The sequence below is a fragment of the Martes martes genome (assembly GCF_963455335.1).
Source record: "Martes martes genome assembly, chromosome: 18".
In the NCBI taxonomy this organism is placed as follows: domain Eukaryota; kingdom Metazoa; phylum Chordata; class Mammalia; order Carnivora; family Mustelidae; genus Martes; species Martes martes.
The window spans coordinates 22,904,725-22,925,834 of NC_137906.1; the positions used below are offsets into that span (position 1 = coordinate 22,904,725).

The window sequence follows — 21,110 nt, forward strand, 5'->3', positions numbered from 1 at the left end:
AAAACAAAACAGAAACACGCCTCCCCCAGGGGGGCGGGGAACGTTCGTAAAATCAAGGCTGGAGAGGTGCGGGGCCCGGGGCCGGGGAGATCCACCGAAATCAACGCATCTCGCATCTCACGCTGCCGGCTGCCCGGGGTCTGGGAGGCCTAGTCCCCTCCCGCTCTTCGCACCTCTGGTCCAGCCCCGCGGGGTGGGGGTGGGGGCGGGGCGCTGGGAAACTCCCACCGCCGGCATCTTGCTCCGCCCACACCCAGAGCCTACTTCCAGCTCTGGGTAGGGGGAAGCAGTCCTGGGCTGGACCCGCCTGATCCGCCAGATCCCCCCTCCTCTGCCGCTCTTGGGGCAAACGTTTGGGGCAGCCAGTTCTCATTCTTTCTTCCATCTTTCCGGATCCACACTGAGACAATGGACAAAGATACGTCGGAAGAAAATGATCTAGAAGCCCTGTACTGTCCAATACTATAATCACCAGTCACAGGTGGCTGTTTACATTTAAATGTCAATTAAATCCACAAAATGTAAGAAGCAGTTCCTCAGCCACACTGGCCACATTTCAGGTACTTACTAGCCACACGTGGACTTCAGTGGACAGTATGAAACCCTCTCCTTGCAGCAGAAACTTTTGCTGGGCAGCACTATGCTGGACACCCGTTTGTCTTGCTACAAAAATCCCTTTCAAAAACTGTTCTTTGAGCCAACATTTCCTTTTTCTCTTTCTTCTGATTCCCTTCCTGCAAATATAAACTCAAACTTTGATCCATGCTCCTAATTTTGAATTTTTGTGTTACCTTGACAACTAACTGACCTTCTGGGAGTAGTTAATACACATTCGGGTGAAGGAGTGAATTTCCAGGCTGTGGACTCCTGACCAGTGAAGGAGGGGGCCTAAGCGGGAGAGCCTGGGGACAGAGGGTGGACAAAGGCTGTGGAGCTCCCACATCAGGATTAACCAAGGGTGACGGGAGCCGGGAGCCGTCGGAGACCCACCAGGGAAGTTTGGAGGAAGCCCGAGAGATGATGAAGGTGAGGAGGAGGAGGGAGACTATCTCCAGGATATCCCTAGGATGCAGGCTTTATTATCCTTCCTGTTTTACGAATGGGAAAGCCAAGGCCTGGGCAGGATAAAGGGCATGTAGCAAAGAAGGGGTCTGGGGACTCATCCCCCAAATGTCTTGGGGCTCCTTGCCTAATTCAGAGAACAATGCATTGTGTAGAATGCCAGAACAGAAAGGAACCTCAAACAACCGAGCCCCCTCTTTTACAAGTGTGGCCATCAGGGTAGCTACTCAGAGACCAGAGTGATCACGGACATAGAGCTTAAATCCTGTGTCTGCGTCCTCATGCCATCTGCCTGGCTGTCGGGCTCGGATCGCCTCCAGACAGCCTGGTTAACGGAGACACTGCCTGGGTTCAGCTACGGATGGGCCTGCCACTGACTAGTTGTGTGACCTTGGCAAAGTGTAGCAGCTGCTGGCAATACTCAGTCTGCATCTCCTTGATGTGCCAAAGGCTGCTCCAATATTCTTTACTCTGTCTGGGGACTTGTTTCCTGGAGCAGCCAGAGTGCTGGAGAATGAGTTTCTGGAAACAGCCCTTGACTGGACCCCAGCTTCCCTACCTTTGCAGGGATGCCCTTAGGCATGCACCGTGCATGGCCAACCAGGGCTCCCGGAGGGGTGAGGGGCAGCTGCCCAGGCTAGCTAGCTCTGTTGGATAACACACCCTCGCCTGCCTCCTGACCTTCCCTGACTCCCCTCTCCACCCCCCCAGCAAAGTATCCTAGAATTACCTCCTCAAGCAATGACCTGCACTTGAACCCTTGTCTCAGAGGAACCCCAGTTGAGATAGAAAGTTACTTAACCTCTTGGACCTTGACTCCTGTGGACGGGAAGAGCCGAGTTAAATTAAAGAGATAAAGTGCTCTCGACCAGGTCTAGCAGTATGTTTGTTTAATAAATGGGGGAGGAGGGCAGGGAAGGAGATAAAGAGCCTTTATTTATACAAAACCCCACGTCCTCCTATTCCACCCTCCCCCCCGCCGAGACACACCAGGTGATAAAATAATCTTTGAGATGCAAACAAGCATTACTCAACCCAGGGGGCAGGTCAGTGTGCCCGCTAAGTGTGCCTGGTGTGGACCGTCTGGAACGCTCAGCATGGCTAGGTCACTGGATGGGGGCCACTCCCTCCGTCTGGCCTCCCGTGGCTGCGGGCACGGAGCGGCCCCAAAGTGGCTGGCTGTGTTTATTCTGGGGATCCCATGCTTCACCGGAGCACCCCCACCCCCGCGGTCTTCACAGTCATGTGGGAACCTGATGGCAACTTGCCGTGGCTTGGCGACCACAATCTTCTGTGTCCTTTTGTGTCCTTCTGTGTCTGTCGCCCACCCCTAATGAAGGGCCCCATCCCCCCAGCCCAGATCCCGCCTCCAGTGTCAACCCAAAGGAGGTCTGTTCGGTGAACGGGCACCTCTGGGCAAATGAGGACCCTTCCCGGACTTCAATGCCCATCCATTTCCCAAGGCCTCCAAGTCCTTCCCCACCCCTGGCTTGATTAGTTTCTGGGCTTGGCGTCCAATGCACGGGACAGCAGAAGCTAATCCCAGAACTGGACAAGACATGAGTTCCAGGGTGAGGAGATGCACAAAGCACGCCTCGCAGTGGGCGGGGGGCACGGCAGGGACAGCATCCTGGACAAGCTGGGGACCCATGAAGAAGCCAACGGCTGGTGCACAAGCCAGGGCTCCCAAGGAATTCCCGATCTCTGAAGCTGCCTCTGCCCCCCCCCCCCGCCCCGCACGCCATCCACTCCCATGGGATGTGCTGAGCCCAGGCCAAGGCTGGGAGATTTGGGGGGCGCAGTCTGGTCTTTGTACCCCTGCGTCGGACCACCTCACCACTTCATACTGGAGTCTTCCAAGTCTCTCATCAATCCGCCAGCCCAGCCACCTGGAGGGCTGGCTTCCGCCTGCTGCAGGCACGGTCCTCCCCTGTAGACGGCAGTGATGAGAGGACACCTCTAAGAAGCGCTCGTGCACGTGGGCTCTGTGGACAGCACGGTCACCTTGCCGGGGGCCTGTCCTGAGCTCTGCGCTTTGCCGGGGGCCAGCTGGAAGGACGGGAAGGACTTGTCCCCCCCTGAGACGCCCAGGGGTGCCAGGGAGGCTGGGGAGAGGCCGGCCTCCGGGGAAGCTCCCGCTGGCAAGGCATCCGGGACCCTCAGGGGGCTCCCCAGCGGCGAGGACCTGTCACCACAGCAGCAGCCACAGCAGGTGCTGGGCACCACGTGGGCCTTGCCACGCTCCTCCTGGCCATGCCACTGTTTCAGGTGGCCACACAGGTGGCAGGTAAGGGCCGAGTAGACGATGCTGCCAGCCAGGTCGTCCCTGAGGGCGTCTGTGGCTGGCTCCGGGGCCAGCGGGGTCTTGCACCTGTCCCCTGCCTTCCCTGCTGGCTCCGCACCCGGATGCTCTGCGAAGCTGTCTGTGAGAGGCGGGTCCCCAGGGCCGCGTGGTGGCTCCACATCCAGTCCAAAGGTAAACAGGGGGATGGGGAAGGGGGCCCCCGAGCCACCCGGAGGGAGGCTCTGAAAGGGTTTGTAGCTTCCATCCCCAGGGCTGGCTTTGCCCCCAGATGTCCCCGGGAGCAGGCTGGAGAAGGCCTTGTAGCCCGCGTCCCCAGAAGGGCCGAAGCCCTCCACCCCGCCGGCATCGGGGACACCGGCCTGCCTCACAGCGCATGCAAAGTCCCGGTAGCCACTGCCGGGGCCGGGGGCCGGGGCTGCCCGGTGCTGGAGGACACTCTGGCGCAGAATCTGCTCCCAGCTCTCTGGCTCGGGCTGGGGGGTGGAGGGGACGCCGGGGTCCACCTCCCCAGGGCATTCAGCCTGCTCTGGGTCAGAGTCCCCCTCCCCGGGAGCTGCGGACTGGCTCAGGAGGCTGCCGAAGCTGCGGTACGCGGGGTTGTCTGTGACGACGGGGGGCATCTCTGGGAAAGCCGGGCTGGCTGGCCTCTGGGTCAGAGGGGCCCAAGGAGCGGACTCGGGGTGCAGAGGCTGCTCCCAGCCCCGGGGTGATGCCTCCTGGGGCCCTGTCCCCGGGAACTCAGCCCAGGGCCTCTGAGCGCACTCAGTTCCTGAAGGAGGAGGAAGGCAGGACTCCTCCAAACCCTGCGGGCAAAAGCCCCCAGTCTCCCCCCCAAGAAGGTCCAGGAAGAGGCTTTCTGTCAGCCGGGCCGCGATGTCCTCCCTGCCCTCCTGGAAGCTGCCCCCGCTGTCCTGGAGCGATGGGCAGAAGCTTCTTTTATCTTCCTCCACCTCCTGGTCGTCCTCATTCTCCACCGGGGCCTCAAAGAGCTCCACACACTGCACCACGCTGATGCTCTCTGGCCAGAGGATCGTCTTGCTGACCTCCACGGGGCACCATGCTGATTTTCCAGGAGCCTGGAAAGGTGCATTTCTGGCAGTCTTGGAGCACTCCTCATCCCTGTCCATGCTGTGCTCCAGCAAACAGGGAAGGAGCTTGGTAAGACAGGACTTCCAGTGTCTGCGTGCGAAAGCAGAGAGATGTTTGGTCAGGATTCAATTCCTCTGCAGGAAAAACTCCTACTCACCTGTCAAAGCCCAGCTCTGAAACTGTTCCGGATTGATGTCTCTCTACTGCATACAGGCCTCCTGGCTTCATAATCAGTAATCTATCAGTCTCTCTTCACTACTACACTGGGAGCTCCCTGTAGGCAGGGCCCGTGTTTTATTTTGGGATTTCTGGAGGCCACACATAACCAAACAAGGAAAAGTCTCTGACAGGGACGATGTTATTTAAAATACTTATCAATTTAAAATATCTGTCAATACCAAAGCATAAGTAATGACCATGGTCTGGAGCCCCCTGCTGGGCCAGCACTCAACCCTTTAGTGAATGGACTGTGATAGTCCGATAGTCCAGGAGGCCCTGGGGGAGGAGCTAGAGGTGACAACAGAGACAATGGGAGGCCAGGGTGATGATCAGATACTCAAGGATTGAAGATGGTGGCTCTCTGCCAACTAGTATGTAATTACACCAACATTGTAACCACTGTCTGGCTCGTAACCTGTATCAGCCTTGCTCAGGCCAGACTGCATTTCCAAGGGGGTTCGCCTGGGCCTGACCCCCCGGTGAAACTCAGGGGGCTCAGCCACCATGCCCACCTCCCCTGACCATCCCTCTTCCTGCCCAGTATCACAAGACAAGTGCTGAAGGCTGAGGAGGAAAAGGCAGACATGGAGGTTGGGTCGGGGGGTGACCCCACTGCCTAGTTCCAACCCCTTCCAAATCCACACAGGCTATGACCCAAGTTTGTATACATACGGGCACTTAGCTGGTTCCTGGCCTCGGGACCGCTTCCCCCACAGTGACACCTAAAATAGAGAGACAGCCAGTGAAACGGGGTGGAGAGGCCTTACAGCTGAGCGTGGCACATAGCTCGGTGAGCGTTTGCTGTAAAAGGGCGGTAAGGCTTGCCATCACACCGGCCGGAGGTCCAGTCCGGTCACTGCAGCTCTCTGAGCTTCAGCATCCTGGGAATCAGTGAGACTGCCTGATACTAAGTTGCTAGCACTGATGGTAAAAACGTCCACAGCCTTCTGAAGCTCCTCGTACCGCATGAATCTGTCCTCGCCGGGTGACTTGCTTTGGCCAAGAGAATGCCTTAGAAGCGACACTAGGCCAGCCAGCGCGGTGACCAACACGGCTTAGTCACCCCCATGCTCCGGGTGAGAGGCAGACAACTTCTGGATCTCTGAGGGAGGCCTCTGGGAAGGGGCCCAGCCCAGATCCTTCTACCGGCACTACCACATGGAGCCCAGACCGCTTACCTGCACAAGCAAGGCCTAAGTCAGTGGTTGTCCTTCTGACTCTCTAAACTGTGGTTACACAGCAAAGCTAACTGATACACGAACAGCACTTCCTCTGTGCTGGACCCTGTGATAGACATTTTGTATCTATTGTCTCCATGAATTCCAATATCAGTTAGGTGGGCACAATGATAGCCCACAAGAGGGAAACTGAGGCTCAGAGAAGTGAAGCAACTTGCCCCAAGTCCACACTGCAGGTAAGTGGCAGAACTGGGGTTCAAAGCCAGCCCCTCTGGACTCCAGAGCGACTCTGGAGAACTGAGGACACTCGGCTCATCTGTACTAGACGTGGCCTGTGTCACACCCCTTCCCTCTCTCCTAGAGAATGCTGATATGGCCCAGGGTAAGCCCACATGGTGGTCTAGGTGGAGAAGCTGACCCACCCCTAGCTCGTGGCTGGTCTCTAGGTGTTCCCACTCCCCTACCCAGGAATGCTCTAGGGACAGGCGTGTGGCACCATTTAGACCAATGAGAATTGAGGAGAGATTTGCCAGTGTCCTGGGGGCAGTTTTCTGCTCATAAGGGGAAGACACAGGAAGCCTGTTCCCATCTCCCTCACCTTGTGGCTTCCTGTCTTGGTATAGGTACCTCTCCAGGAGATGACACGGAGGTGACCTCACGGGTCACTTCCTCCCAAGGGACGTAAGAATCCAAGTGACCAACCCAGAGGAGCCCACTCCAATTGAACAGAGTACCCATGGGAGCCAAGGGGCGGGGAGTGAAGGCCTCTGGGCTCCTAGTAACCGACCACATGAAGCTGCTGAAACCCTGGAACCTTCCTGACTTCCCGTGGGCAGTTCCAAAAGCCACCTGGGATCCTTAACATCCTCCTGCCAAGGCAGTCCCAAGCATTGTCCCCGGCCCACATTCCTACCTGTGAGTCCTGGATGACTATGGCCACTAGGGGGCTGTGGGCTGGGTTGGGAATCTGGTCCCACCATCCTTTCTTAATCCTGAAAAAGAAAAGGAAGAGGTATTGGACATCGTGGCCAGGCTGATGCTCCTTCCATGACGGGCTCAGAGACCACGCTGACTGGTTCCTGGATGTCTTGCCCTAATCCCACTCTACAGAGGAAGAAACCTGAATCCCAGAAAGGCAGTGGCACCTGGACTGTGGGCATGACTCTCAGATTTGTGCTCTGGGAGGAGGGAGTTCCTGACGTGGCCACCTCTGTCTTCAGAAGGAACGAGCCCCAGGGAATCAGGACAGAGTTCTGGGTTCCCCCATCAGCGATGAAGCTGAGGAGATCCAGAGAGAAACAGATTCCTTCTCTCTGTCCGGGTCTGGCTGGAGCCACAGAGTGTCAGCACTGGGAGGAGAGGTTCTCAGATCGGCTCTGACTGGCCCTCGCCCACTCCACTCGGTCAAGCAGCCCACATCTACTGAGCACCTACTACGTGCCACTCACTGTATCAACAACACAGCAGTGAACAAGATGAGAAAATCCCTGCCCTTGCAGAAGTGGCCTTCTAGAACAGACAGACATCAGCCATAGCCACTTAAGGGTCATGAAAAATAAAGACGATGGGGAAGAGAGGGGAATGGAGAGTGTGATCCAAGAAGGCCTCTCCGAGGAGGTAACTTCCGCAAGGTGACTGAGGGTACAGTGGGAGCCACAGTGATGCCTGGGAAAGGGCCTTCCTGGCGGGGGGAGGAGGGGCAGGTGAGGGGAAACTGAGGCTCAGAGAAGGGGAGAAGACCCGCCTGGGGTCACGCAGAGCCATCAGTGACAAGACCAGAAGAGGGGATCCTGCATTCCCTGTGCACCTGCCGTGGGACCCAAAGTGCGAGACCCCCTCCCTCAGTCAATCCCCAGCCATCGCTAAACCTTGTGGGGTGAGGGCTCGCCAGACCCATTTCCAAGATGGGAGGGCTGAGGCCGTGAGACACTGGGATTCCAAGCGTCGGGGCTCACCGGAAACAAGGCTCCTCTACCCTCCCTGCCCACTGCGACCCAGCACTCTCTCGGGACTCTTAGGACTCATGAAATACGCTCCTTCAACCTACAAAGGAGGGACCCAAGATGGTCAGCCTCTCGTTGGCCACAAAGCTACCGAACTCCAAGGCCAGGATCCGAACCCAGATCTGCAGACTCCGTTGCGGCAACTGTCCAGCATTCCTCTGTCTACTTCCACGTGCCCCTTGTGTGTGGACCTCACCCTGGGTACCCAAGGTGATCCACCTTGCTGCTCCGGAGGACGGTCCTTCCCCAGCTCATTCTACCCTGTCAGGCCTGCCTGGCCTCCCCATCCAACACGGCACCCCAAACATTTCTCTGGTAAACTCCCTTCAGCACACAGATGGCTCTGGAAACCAGCTATGGCTCCTGGTTGACTTGGCATCTTCTGTCTCCCCACAAGGAGCACAGGGTCCTCGTCAGCCTTGCCCTTAGCTGTTGCCTCGGTGCCCTGTGAATAGCAGCTGCCTAAAAAAATACTTATAGCTGAATAAAGGGACCGGAAGCAGACAGGTCCCGAGGTGGCTTCCCACCTACACGGCATACCCTGGGGCGGCCAGCTTGGTGGCATCCCATGCCGAAGCCCAGGACTCACTTGATGATGCTGATGTAGCAGGACAGACAGACGGCCAGGATGACAAGGCAGGAGATGCTGACGCCAAGTGGCAGGTGCTGCTCCCAGGGCTCATAGTCTGGAACGGGAGGGAAGCCGTAAGCCCGCATTGTGCGGGGTACCGCCTGCTCTCTGCCTCCAGGAGACCGAAGCCTCAGGAAAGGGTCTCCTGAGACCCTGCGTGAGCTGGCTGCCATCAAGCCCTCCCACTTTATCCCTTTCTTCTGAGCCCTTGTCACATGGCCGCCTCACTGTCCCCTCCTCCTCCAAAGCCCAGTGCCACCCCAGGATCTTGAACTTGCTGCTCTCTCTTTCCTGAAGCCCAGAGGTCAAGAGCAGTGACTCTGGACCACTACCAGTGTTCAAAGCCTGACCCTGTCCTATCCCTGCTGGTGACCCAGCTTCTCTATGCCTCATCTGTACACTGGGGTTAACGGACCGCTATGTCACAGGATTGTCGTGGGGACGTCATCCATGAGCACTCAGAACACGGCACGCCCGTCTGGAGACCTTTGCTGGTGTCCGCACACCGATGGCTACTTCTCGCTCACTTCACGGTCACCTGCTCCAAAAAGTTCCCTCATGCCCTCTCTCCTGCTGCCCCTTCCCATCCCTCTGTGCCCTTGATGGACAGAGAAAGCACAGTAGTAACGGCATCATCAGCCACTCAGCACAAATAGAAATCAACAAAAATATCACTTACACTCATCTACTCTGAAATGACAGCGTGTACGAGAAGTACCACTAGGTCTGATTTTTATGGTGCTAATAAAGCAGCGTATACTCGTCGACAACAAATATATTTTAGAATACTTTTATAATCTCATTTCAATAAAGTTAGTTTCCCCTTGTGATCCCACATATTATATTTCTCACACTTGAAAACAGTATTCTGAGACGGGGTCCGCAGGCTTCCCCAGACTGCCAAAGGGGTCCACAACACGCAAAGGTCAGGAATCTTTGTCCCAGGGAGTGAGGGAGCCACAGGGAGGAAACCCCCCCTAAACCAGCTAGGTTCATGCTGGCTGTTACGTGAGCAAGAGATGCATTTCTACTGTGTTTGTATGGAGCCGTGGGTTCATTTGTTACCGCAGCCTAGTGTGCCCACCCTGACCAGTACACCAGTCTGCCAGTCATCCCGTTACCCGCAGTTCAAGGCACCTGACGCGAGGGAAACACAGATGCTCCGCCGGAGCAGATGTCTAGCCACAGCATGAAAGGGATGAGCAGACGGTTCACCTGCCCACGCCTCCCTGTGGATACTCACGGTTAACCCACGTGGTGCTGGGGCTCCACTCGCTCCACGTGCTGTTGTAGTTCTGGGCCCAGGCCCTCACTCGCGCGCTGTAGGAAGCGCCAGACTTCAGGGTGCTGGCTGCCACACGGAGGGTGGGCTCCATGTAGGTCACATTATAGACTTTGAACTGGTAGAGGAAAGGGACACGTTAGTGCATCAGCTTGGTGGAGAAGGTAAGTACCAGCTGTCCACAGTGGTTAAGAGCCATCAGCCCAGGCATTTTGTTATTCCTCTGATTCGGGCCTTTCTTTGCCATCTCTACAATGGGAGGAGTCAGGGATGGCCCTCACCCCGCCACACCCCCCCCCCCCCGCCCAGGCTCCCCGATCAGCCATGCGACATTATGAGGGCAACCCGAGTTTTGGTTTTCTCATCTGTAAAATGAGGGTAAGAGTCCCTACTGCCACCTTCTAGCTGTGGAACCCTAGGGAAGTGACATAATCTCTCTAGACCTTGATATCTTCCTTCTGCAAAATAGTGGTAATAGAAGTCCATACCCCACCCAGGGTGGTTGTGAGGGTTAATGCAGGTAAACACAGAGGACAGTGCCTGGCATGTAGGAAGCACGACAGAGACCTTTCTACAGCACAGAAAAAGTCTGAGCCTCTCTCTCCTCTGCGGGCTCTCTGGAGCCTTCACACTCAAGCCCAAACTTTGGCCTAGAATCTCTGGGAAGGGACTTCTAAGACGTGTTAGTCAACAAAAAAGGTAATGAAAATTAGTATGTGCTGTTGGCCATCTTTTAAGTTAAAAAAGAAAAAAAAAAAACCCAGACTCTAGGATGGCCCCCAGATTCCCACTTTGTATCACAGCCCTGTGTGGACTCCCCTCTTCTTCAGTGTGGCTGGGGCTTGTGACCCGCTCCTATTCAACAGAGTGAGGCAAAAATGATGGGTAGGTAGGGACCACATGCATGGGGTTATATTCTGTAAGGCTAGAATTCCGGCTGGCTAGGAGACAACAGGGAAAGAACCGAGGGCAGCCTCCCACCAAGGACCAGTGAGAACCTGCAGCCCCCAGTCCAGCAGCCTGGAAGGAACAATGCCGCCAACATCACAGTTGGCACTTGGGAGAGATCTTTCCCCAGTCGAGCCTCAGATGAGACCACAGCCGTGGCCTTGACCGCACCCTTGCGAGAGGTCCCAGCTCAGCCGCACCCAAACATCTGGCCTCTAGAGTGCGTCAACAGAATACGTGCTGATTAACACAGCTACGTTTGTGGTGATATTATTATATAGCAAGAGAAAGCTAACATGTGATGAACACACATGTTTGCTTGTCCATGCATCACTCTCTGGAAGGGCACGCATGCCTCTGAGGCCGCTTGCTGGCTCTAACCTGGCCCTCCTTCCCTCCTGGCAGAAGACAGGAGCAGTGGGGTCACAAGAGAAACATATGACTGTTCCAAGTCCTTTCCTGCCATTTGAATTTTTTACTGCATTTATTACTTTTATTAAAAAAAAAAACAAAAAACAAAAAAAAACTTCTGATGTTCCGTATTGATTCTGATGGCATGGGAGTGGCCCAAATCCTCTGCCCGGGGGCTCCTCTCCCTGCCAGGTCTGTCCATCCCTTTGCAGCTCTGGTTCTGCTCACGGGTTGGAAGCATGCTTGGAGAAATGGTTTGGTGTAAAGTGAGCTGAGGGGAGGTATTGCACAGAGCCCCAAAAGGTCGCGGAGCTTCCCAGTGGAGCTGAGGTTGGGGAGGGGGTTGAAGGAGGAAATGGGGGCAGGAAGAGGAGGACACTCACAGCCTTCTTCTCTTTCTAAATATGAGTAAGCAGGAAGTCCCAGCTGGCCCTAGTTCTCCAAAGGAATTATATACTCTGGAGAGGAGAAGGAGATTGGGAAATATTTTACTAAGAAACGGAAGAGAAATCGGAGCTTGCAAGAAACTCCTTGTGGCTTTTGTTTCGGCCAAGAGGCCGGGTGTTTGGGAGGCCACTCCTGAGAGAAAGATCCAAGGCAGGACAAACAGCATAGGCTCTGGAGTTCTGACCCCAGCTTTGCCATTTCCAGCAACACTGGGCTAGTCGGTCCATCTCTCCATGCCTCGGTTTCCTTGTCACCAGTAGCCTCCCACCTGCAAGGCTTTCCAGTGGACATAGATCTGGGTCGAGCCTAGCACATCTCAGGCATGCAGGAAATGGGAACCTTTATGACCATGAGCCATGTCCCATGTCCCACCCCCATACTCCTCGCAGGATGTCACTGCGTCCTTGTACCTCCACGCCTGTGCTCGTGGGGTTCCCTCCACGCAGCCTACCTTTCCCTCCCTTCCCGATCTAGAAAGCTCTTAGACACCCTTCAACACCCAGAGTAAAACTCCACTTCCTTTGTAGAACCTTGTTCATAAATCATCCAGGACCCTGAGTAGCTTTATCCCTCAAATCCCACAGCTAACTTCTAAGACATCTCCTTCCAACTGATCCCATCCATGGAATGTACAGCTTGGGGACCACAGCTACTAATATTCTATTCACTTCAGAGGGGGACAGGTGGTAACTGGACACATGGTGGGGATCACTTTGCAATATGCACAAATGTCAAAATCACTCTGGTGTACCCCTGAAACGCATACATTACTGTATGTCAATTATACCACACACACACACACACACACACACACACACACAAAAGGATTGGTCCCATCGAGTCAGCCACAGCTGGTGCCTGCAATGCGGTAGCAAGCAGGGCTGGACAGGCACCCCGTGTCTTCGCCATGGGGTCCGGACAGGTAAGCTTCCGGGTCCGGCTCCCGTGCTAATCCTCATTGGTCAAGACCAATCGCGGCATCCCATTCCCTAGCCTGTGATTGGTTAGTGAGGAGCATGTGACCAGTGCTGGCAAATGACCAGCGAGGGGAATTCTATCGGTCGGGTCTGTCCCTGGGATACGGAGGAATGGGTGAGGCGTGTCCCAATGGCCTCTGCCCCACAATGAGAGAAGCCGGACCCAGAATTCTGAGGCCCTGGGCAGCCCGGAGCATGTCTGTGACAACGGAGCCATGGCCTGGGTATGCTGGTTAATTCTCCCACCTTGGCCGGAGTCCGGGGCCAGGTCCTGAACCTGAGTGTGTCTCAGCCGCCCCTGTCCCCGTTTCTCCCTCCCGGAGTTCCCTCTGGGGAGCCACCCCTTCCTCATTCGCCAGCCATCTGGCTCAGGTGGGGCTGACCCCACCTGCAGGTCCAGGGGAGGGCACGTGGCTCACCTCTGGCCAATCAGAGCACAGCACCCGCACCCTCATTCCTGCCCACAGCCTGGGCTGGGTTCGGAGATTTGCATGTGAGCCAAGCCAGGCAACCAAGACCGGGCCCCAGCACTTCTACTGGGACTCTCGGGCAACAGAAACTTTTCCCGTTGTGGCTCTAGCAGGTAGCGAGCATGGAGCTCTTGGTGGACGTACTGGCCACTGCAGGAGGCAAGAGCCTGCCTAAAAATGAAGCCAGTACAGACTAAGAGTGGGGCGCCAAGGGTGGGACAGATTCCCAGAACCAGGAGCCAGCCACCATAAGCAAATAAGGAACATGTCTTTGGACCCCATAGGTCACACCCTTCTCTCCCTTCTTAATAAGCCTTGCACTTCCCAGGACACGGGGAGGGGATTTAGCTCCAAAATGAAACCTGCTCCTCGTCCCACGCTTTCTGGGCCTCTGCTGTGAGCACCCGGCTGCTCTGTTACCGCTCCCACCCGACACCCGGGCCCCATGCCAGGGGAGAAACCACACCTGAGAGCCCGGGAGATGTGAATCAACACCCCCTCCCCCTCCCCGGCTGAGGCAGAAAGACAGGAAGCAGCCACAGAGGCTGATGTGGGAGTTGAAGACATGAGGAGCCCGCTCCCTGGCAGAAGCCAAGCCAGCCTGGGTCCCCGGACACGGGGCGTGCCTCAGAGGGGGCCCTCCGAGAGTCTGACGTCATGACTTCTAGACCGAGGTGTGGGAGGGCAAGGCAGATGGGGCTTTCCGAGGCCTGCGGCGCTTGGGAGAAAAGGAGAACAATGTTTACGACACACTGTGGGTGCCGGGCAGGGGAGCCCGTCCGTGTCACACACTCGGCACTCTCAGTAGCCCAGGGAGTAGGTACTCTTGTGAGACCCATATTACAGATGAGACAACTGAGGCACAAGGAGGTTACACGGCATGGCCGGGATCACGCAGCTGGTGAGCGGAAGCAGGTATCCGAACCCAGCTCTGAGGGGTTCAGATGCTGTCCCTCCCCTGGGAATGTGTGAGGGGAATAGGAGGCCGGCAGGAAATGAGCTCTGTCCCCACCGGAAACTGAAACAGAAGGGAGCCAAGCCCCCCAATGCTGCATACAGCCCCTGCTGGTATTTCCTGGATAGTCTGCTGTCCATCAGCTCTCCCTTTTTAAAAACCTGTCACTACATTCATTTAAGAAGCAAGCTCACAATCACTGGCGTGATGGCAAAGCCTGCATCGGATGCCATTAGCATCCTATAAGGTCAATGCAATGGGGACCGAAGGACAGCATGAAGTGATGGCTGAACTTGTCCGGTGGGGGTGGGAGGCTCTGAGCCTGGGGCCTCCTCTCTCTGTGCAAAAGGACTGAACCCAGCACAGAACCAGGGTGGAAGTCGAGCTCTGGGTCCCCGATTTTGCAGTCGGGCCCCAGGGCCTGAGTCTCCACTCGCCCAAGTCCCGAGGGCTGTGGAGAAGCTCCCCGGCGCACACACTCACGTCCGTGGGGTCGTTTTCATTGGAAATGTGGACCATGTAGGTGAGCTCGGAGTACAGGTGATTGTCGGTAGGATATGGGTTTGTCCACATCAGCAGCCACATGTGGGAGACGTTGGGGTCAACCGTGAGGTTCCCGGGGGCCCTGGGCTTCACTGTGGAGAAGAGATGCCTGGTGAGGAGCTTGTCCGGGTGTGGGGAGGGGGATGGCCCGCGGGACATGGGTCACTGAGATTGTTAGTCAACTGTGGGGGCGCCCAGGGGGCACAGTCCGTTATGCATCCGACCCTTGATTGGGGCTCAGGTCATGGTCTCAGGGTCGGGAGATCGAGCCCTACGTTGGGGGGGGGTCCTTGCTCAGCAGGGAGTCTGCTTGCGATTCTCTCCCTCTCCCTCTGTTCTTCCTCTCTCTCCCAAATAAATAAATAAATCTTTAGATTTTTAGCCAACCACACCTCTGTAGCACATTTCTGGAATCCCACATGGATCACGTCTCAGCAGAGAACAACTGTAATACCAACTATAATGTGGCTAAAACTCGACTTGGCACTCGTGGTTATTAACTAGCTTTCTACACTGAAATGCAAAATGTGTGAGCCCAACTGACCCCAAATTGGCCTTTTTCACCTTTGTCCTTCACACTTTTGGCCCCATCTATGTACTATGTTCTTACTCACTGCTTTTATTTGGATTCGTGTGTTTTAAAACTTAGTCTCCTTTTCAGCAATCCTATCCAGGATCCTAGGTATATAATATGTATTAAAATCAATGCACGTGTGCAGAAATGATTTTAATTCATGGGTTTGTCCACTGGTCTCTTTAAACAACCCACTGACCATGGGTGGCACAAACGGGCCCTTCAGGAACTGCAGAGCCCTGAGCTCTGTGGATACTGGTGAAAATTCTCCTCTTGGCTTAGTAGCTGTGTGACCTTAGGCAGGTCACTTGCCTTCTCTGTATTGTATTCAGATGTAAAATGGGGATAACTCTCTTCTGGAAAATGAGGCTCAGAGAGGTAATGTGACTTGCCCAGGGTCACACAGCAATAAGTGGTGTTTTAAACTCCCATCACTACCCCACAGCAGAATCACGGTGAATTGCTGTGGGGACTCAGGCTGCTGGGATAACGTCAGCCTTCAGTGGTCTGGACCGTCTGAAGCAGCAGCAGCGGACCAGGCGACAGAGGGTGGAAGGCTAGCTCAGCTCGGCAGCCAGTGTGCCTTCCATTAAGCAGAAGCCTCATCTCAAGACCCCAGTCTGGGCACTTAAAATCAGGGGGCTGAAATATAAAAGCTAAAGCGGACCTGATGTGCTAGGGAGCCCAGTCCCATTTCAGAGATGGGAGGACTGAGGCCTGGAAAGGGGGGAAAAACATCTCATCGTGTCTGCGAATACGCAGAAGACTGCTTGCACCTCACTCCCCCAACTGGAGCCTGGCCACCCCTGCCCCAGAGCCCAGCTGGAGATCAGGAACCCCCCCTACCCTGGGCCCTCTCCACGGTGCCCCACTCACCATGTCTGCTGGGCTGGAAGGAGCCGCCCCACAGCTGCTGCTTCCCAGCCCACAGGTCCAGCTGATAGATGTCGGCCTGGACCACGTCATCTATGGGCATGCGGCACACACACACTGCACCTTCTTGGTTCTCGGGGACACACGTGCGGTTTCTGCAGACACAGGGGTGGCCTTAGGTCGCTGTGGTCAGGGTATTCCTGGAACATGCCTCATGGGACACATGCTCTACCGGCTTCCCAACTGCTCTGCCCCCAGGACCAGATCTGGGGACAGGGGTGTGGTGAGGACAACAGACAAGCGCTGCTCTCCTTGCTGGCCACAGCCACATGCCACACCACCACGGACTCTCATATGGCTCTGGCCATGGCCATGGTCCCGGAACTTGGCACGCCCTTGAAAGCCAGTGAAAGGGAAGAAACAAAGGCACTAAGGAATTCGCAACAATGTGTGTGTGTACCTCTGGGTAGCACGGTTTATCCCAGCGGACAGCGCCCCACGTCTCACAGGCTAGGCTAGGGGTCAGTGAACGTCTTCGGCAAAGGGCCAGATAGCAAATATCTGGGACTTTGAGTGCCATAGTGTGTGTGTCCCAACTATTGAACTCTGCTGTAGTGCAAAAGCAGCCACAGACAATGCAGAAACGAATGGGCATGGCGGCGTGCCAATAAAACTTTATTTACAAAGGCAGGTGGTGGGCCGGGTGTGGGCCTCAGACCATAGTCTACAGATCCCTGGTCTAGGCCATTGTACCACACTTTGAAGCAAAGCCCATCCAGCTTGGTATACCTTGGAATGTCTCTGTCGGTGGACCCTATATTCTGGTGTGTAGCATACGCCAGGATGTCCTTGTAACTGCGTGCCTTGGGCACCCAATCAAGTCCTGAGCCCTGCCTGGAAGAGCACCCCAGGTGCTGTGGATGGTTCCAGCATCGTACCCCGGGTTCCACGGTCCACCGCACAACACAGTGAACTCTACCACTCACACTCACGCTCTATCCCCAACCCTCCGGGCCCAGCCTCCCCCAAATCCCAGCTCCACCCCAGGCTTACTCAGACCCTATAAAGTCCAGCTGGTAGGACAGGCGGAGCTCGGCACTGCAGTTGGTGGGACCGTCCATCTCCCACCGACAGACAGAGATGCTGACATAGTCAGAGAAGCAGCTGGGCTCCTGCAGGACCTTAACACTCCCTGCGGGGACACAGGAATGCTCTGAGCGGCCAGAGTCACACAAGCAAGGGGAACATGCACCAAAGGACAAGTCAGAAACCAGCCTAGACAGGACCGAGGAGTCCATCACAAAACAAGGAGACCACAGTCCCAGCTGTGTGCCAGTCTTCAGGGAGCTGGGGGCAGGGCAGGGTTCTGGAGCTTCCCAGCCAGCATGGGGGAAGATTCCTGAAGCCAAAGAATATCCCAGGAGGCGGGGTCTACCTTTACCTTCTGGAAACTCCACTACTTGCCCCCTTGAGGCCAAATCAAGGAAATTTCTAATCTAAGAAATTTCTAGTCTAGATTTCTAATAAGTATCTCAAACTTACCTCGTGTCCAAAACTCACATCTGGTTCCGCCGCACACCCCCCGCCGCCAAATGTGTGCTCCCTACTCTGTTCCGTGCTGTCTTTTTCTATCACTTTCTAACACTCTTTACAACTGTTTTATAATTAGGACCATTCATCACTAGCTGTCCCCTCCCACTACAGTGGGAGCTCCTCGAGGCCCAGAATCTTTGTTTTGTTCACTGATTATCCTAGGAGCCTGGCATCTAAAGGGCCAGTAAATATTTGCTGAATGAGTGGCCCAGTAAAGGAATGAATGGGAGTTGGGGACTTACCAGAGCCTGCTACCCACACCAGGATCAGGCAGCTCACAGGGAATGTGAGCCCAGAGCAAAGCCGCCCCATTGGGAGATCCTAAGATACCTGCTGAGAGAAAGTGAGCCAGGTTAGTGCCAACAATGAGCCCTCTGTGTTCGCCAGGGCATGCATGTGCACGCTCTCTCTCTGTAATCATGAAACACGATACAGATGCACAAAGCCCAAAATGAGAGCCGAAGAATGCCTTGTCCCAAGAGACACTTCTTGAGAAAAACCCCATGACCTGCTAAATTTAAGCAACCCCTGGGACTTTAGAAAGTTCATAATGCACATTTGCTTGTAAAGGCTCTGATAAGTCCTGCAGCAAAGAAATTTATTTTTCTTCATCTAACCCAATACTTAGCAATTTATTTCCCTACTCAACCTTCGTGTGTGTGTGTATGTGTGTGTGTTAAAACCCCAAATAAACCCCTAAAAGATTTACAGTTCCTTTAAATACATTTTGGAAATGTTCACCTGTTTAGCCTTATAGAGCTGGTTAAATAAATGGTGGTATAGCCACGTAATAAAAATGATGCTTGAGTGTGTGGAGTGTGTTAGACTTATGTCAATGGCCCCAATTCTTCACACACACCCCTCCTGGATCCACGTAACCTTTCTATGCCTCCACCACTACCACCCCTCTGGGCAGGGTGTTCACCCCTGCCCTTGGATTATGGGCTCAATTACGTTACTAGCTTTGGGCAGCCAAATATTAGCAAGGGGATGCATTGCAGAAGCATGCTTTTGCACGACCACTGCCTTGAGAACACAGCCATGCTAGCCTGTGGGAGGATGGTGACATGGGACAATCCCATGTCACAGGCGGTCCCATTCTGCATTAGTCAACAGGCAGCCATTCCCAGTCATGTGAGTGAGCTCCCCAGAGCCATGTAGCCAACCTGAGGCTGGCCACAGGTGCACAGCTGAGCCCCGTAAGCTCAGCCAAGCCCAGCTAAGTTAGCCCGCTGGATCTGAGCTAAACAAGCATCTCTTGTTAAATGCTCCTGGGGTTTTGCCATTCTGCCTTGGGTCATCACCCCACTACTCTGACTTCTAACCCCGTAGATTCCTTTTGTGTTTGTGTTTTACATGAATGGAATCGTCCACTGCCCGTACTGTGTTAATGGCATCCCATAATACATGACTGGGGAACAAGAATCAGAAAGGACAGACACCCCCCCCAAAAAACCCACAACGCAAATTCCCCCAAAATTACAAGGCCTAGCAATAACCCCTGCACACATTCATATCAATGCTTCCAGATTTGTATCTATACAAACAGGGAGATAAATACGAACTTTATTAATTTTACTTTATAGCATCCTCTGCCTACTAAAACTTCAATTTTAGTATTTAATATATATTTTTAAATATTTTTATTTATTTATTTGACAGACAGAGATCACAAGTAGGCAGAAAGGCAGGCAGAGAGAGGAGGAAGCAGGCTCCCCGCTGAGCAGAGAGCCCAATGTGGGGCTCGATCCCAGGACCCTGGGATCATGACCTGAGCCAAAGGCAGAGGCTTTAACCCACTGAGCCTCCCAGACACCCCTAGTATTTAATATATTATTAAATATCATTCCATACCACTGTAGATCCAAAGCGTCAAATTCGTAGTATCCCCCATGGGTTGCCATTGGATTTTTAGCCTTTGTTTATTATTGTTATTGCTTTGTTGTTATACACAGTGTGGTAATTTTGCCCATCCTTGGAGAACCATCACCCCATATTCCTCTGATCCTTGCCTTAAGCTTATCTTTTTCCTTTTTTTAAAAAAAGATTTATTTATATATTTTAGCAGGGGGAGGGGCAGAGGGAGAGAGGCAGGCTCCCCACTGAGCAGAGAGCCCCACACCAGGCTCGATCTCACAACCTGCTTGTGACCTGAGCGGAAATCAAGAGTTGGACACTCAACCAACTGAGCTACCCAGGTGCCCCTTTATCTTTTTCTTTCTTTCTTTTCTTAAAGTATGTTGTTGATCTTTTCTCATATTACAAAAGCCACTTTTGACCGCTGTGGAACATTTAGAGAAGAGGGACAGAGCAAACAAGCAAAAAAAGAATGCCTGTAATTCCATCACCTGGGAAAACACCACTGGCGACCTTTCTCGTCTTTTCTGTGCATGTCCAGTTCAACAGAATGGGCTGGTACATCTCCTGTTTCAGAGCGTGTGTATTTCTATGCCATGAAATACTGCTCAACACCCCTCCTGGCAATGGCTGTGTAGGGGTCAAGTTTAAAGTTTAAACACCTGCTCTGTCACTCCTTGTAAGCCTTGAGCAAACGGCCCTGTGCCTCAGTTTCCTACCCTGTAAAGAGGAGCTAATAACAGCTCCGATCTGACTGGTGTCTCGTGAGAACTACATGAGCTGACACGGTCAGGGTCCCAGTAGTCACTGGTCACTTTTGTTAAGAAAAATGCTCAGAAGTGAACTCCCATGGGGGACAGGGAGTGTGTACTTTTTCCTGCAACGCTCCCAGCACATAATGCCAAAGGCCCTCTAAAAAGCAAGGTACTGAGGTATGTTCCCAGCAATGCTGAGAGCACGTGCCTTCCCCACCCCTGCGTGGGTCTCTATCGTGGCTTCCAGGTTCCTTCTGCTGCTCGGTAGCTGCATGCTGTTAAGGCAGTTACCCTATCTTTCACAGCGTCAGCTTCCTTATCTGCAATGTGGAAATGATACCAAGCTCAATCTCAAGGTTGTAGCGAAAAGGAAGTGAGGTGTGTACCCCAAGCCGTTTGCACCCAGTGTCTGGAGCACAGGAAGGCCTTCATGCCCCTGTTGGAAGCTCTCCACTTGCAGGACCTCCCCGGCCAGCCCTGCTCCCTCCCTACCTGGCCCAGCACCTCTGCACAGCGCTCCTGCCACACGCACATCTTCACTTCCAGCTGCCCTTGGAACCCACCGAACCCGTTCCCACCTCCAGACCTTTCCTCTTGCGGTCCTTCTTGGTCTCTCTACCTCTCTGGCATTTATTCATTTTATTCATTCGTTTGTCCATAACGGATAAATTACCCCATAATACTGCGGTGTATCTTTCAGAAGAAAGGACGTTCATTCTCCTACATAGCCACGAGGCAACCATCAAAACCAGGCAATTAACACTGAGGCATTACTGCCATCGGATCCCAGACCCTACCTATTTCCAGCTTGTTAATTGCCTCCGTAATGCTCTTTGTAAGTCAAGGACCCAGGCTATGATCGTGTGTTACACCTGATCATCGCGCTATCCCAGCGCCCAGGTCATGGCTTTGAGGACCGTTCTACACCGAATGGAGCA

The 21,110-nt window shown here is 54.3% G+C and overlaps 1 protein-coding gene across 4 annotated transcripts in view; it reads right to left on the bottom strand.

Annotated features, from left to right (window-relative positions):
* Window positions 1-1,935: 1,935 nt before the first annotated feature.
* The window catches only part of IL4R (interleukin 4 receptor), a 36,082-nt gene continuing 16,907 nt past the window's right edge, over window positions 1,936-21,110 (bottom strand). For 2 of the 4 annotated variants that reach the window (XM_080830517.1, XM_080830515.1), the window contains exons 2-10: window positions 17,803-17,890; window positions 17,021-17,159; window positions 15,971-16,122; window positions 14,461-14,612; window positions 9,731-9,887; window positions 8,446-8,542; window positions 6,767-6,845; window positions 5,348-5,397; window positions 1,936-4,546 (exon numbers count right to left, since the gene is read on the bottom strand). In XM_080830517.1, coding sequence (XP_080686643.1) covers window positions 3,022-4,546; window positions 5,348-5,397; window positions 6,767-6,845; window positions 8,446-8,542; window positions 9,731-9,887; window positions 14,461-14,612; window positions 15,971-16,122; window positions 17,021-17,159; window positions 17,803-17,872 — 2,421 coding nt within the window. In that variant the 5' untranslated portion in view covers window positions 17,873-17,890 and the 3' untranslated portion in view covers window positions 1,936-3,021. Of the gene's footprint in view, window positions 4,547-5,347; window positions 5,398-6,766; window positions 6,846-8,445; window positions 8,543-9,730; window positions 9,888-14,460; window positions 14,613-15,970; window positions 16,123-17,020; window positions 17,160-17,802; window positions 17,894-21,110 lie in introns of all 4 variants that reach the window. The other 2 variants (XM_080830518.1, XM_080830516.1) reach the window with 2 other exon arrangements.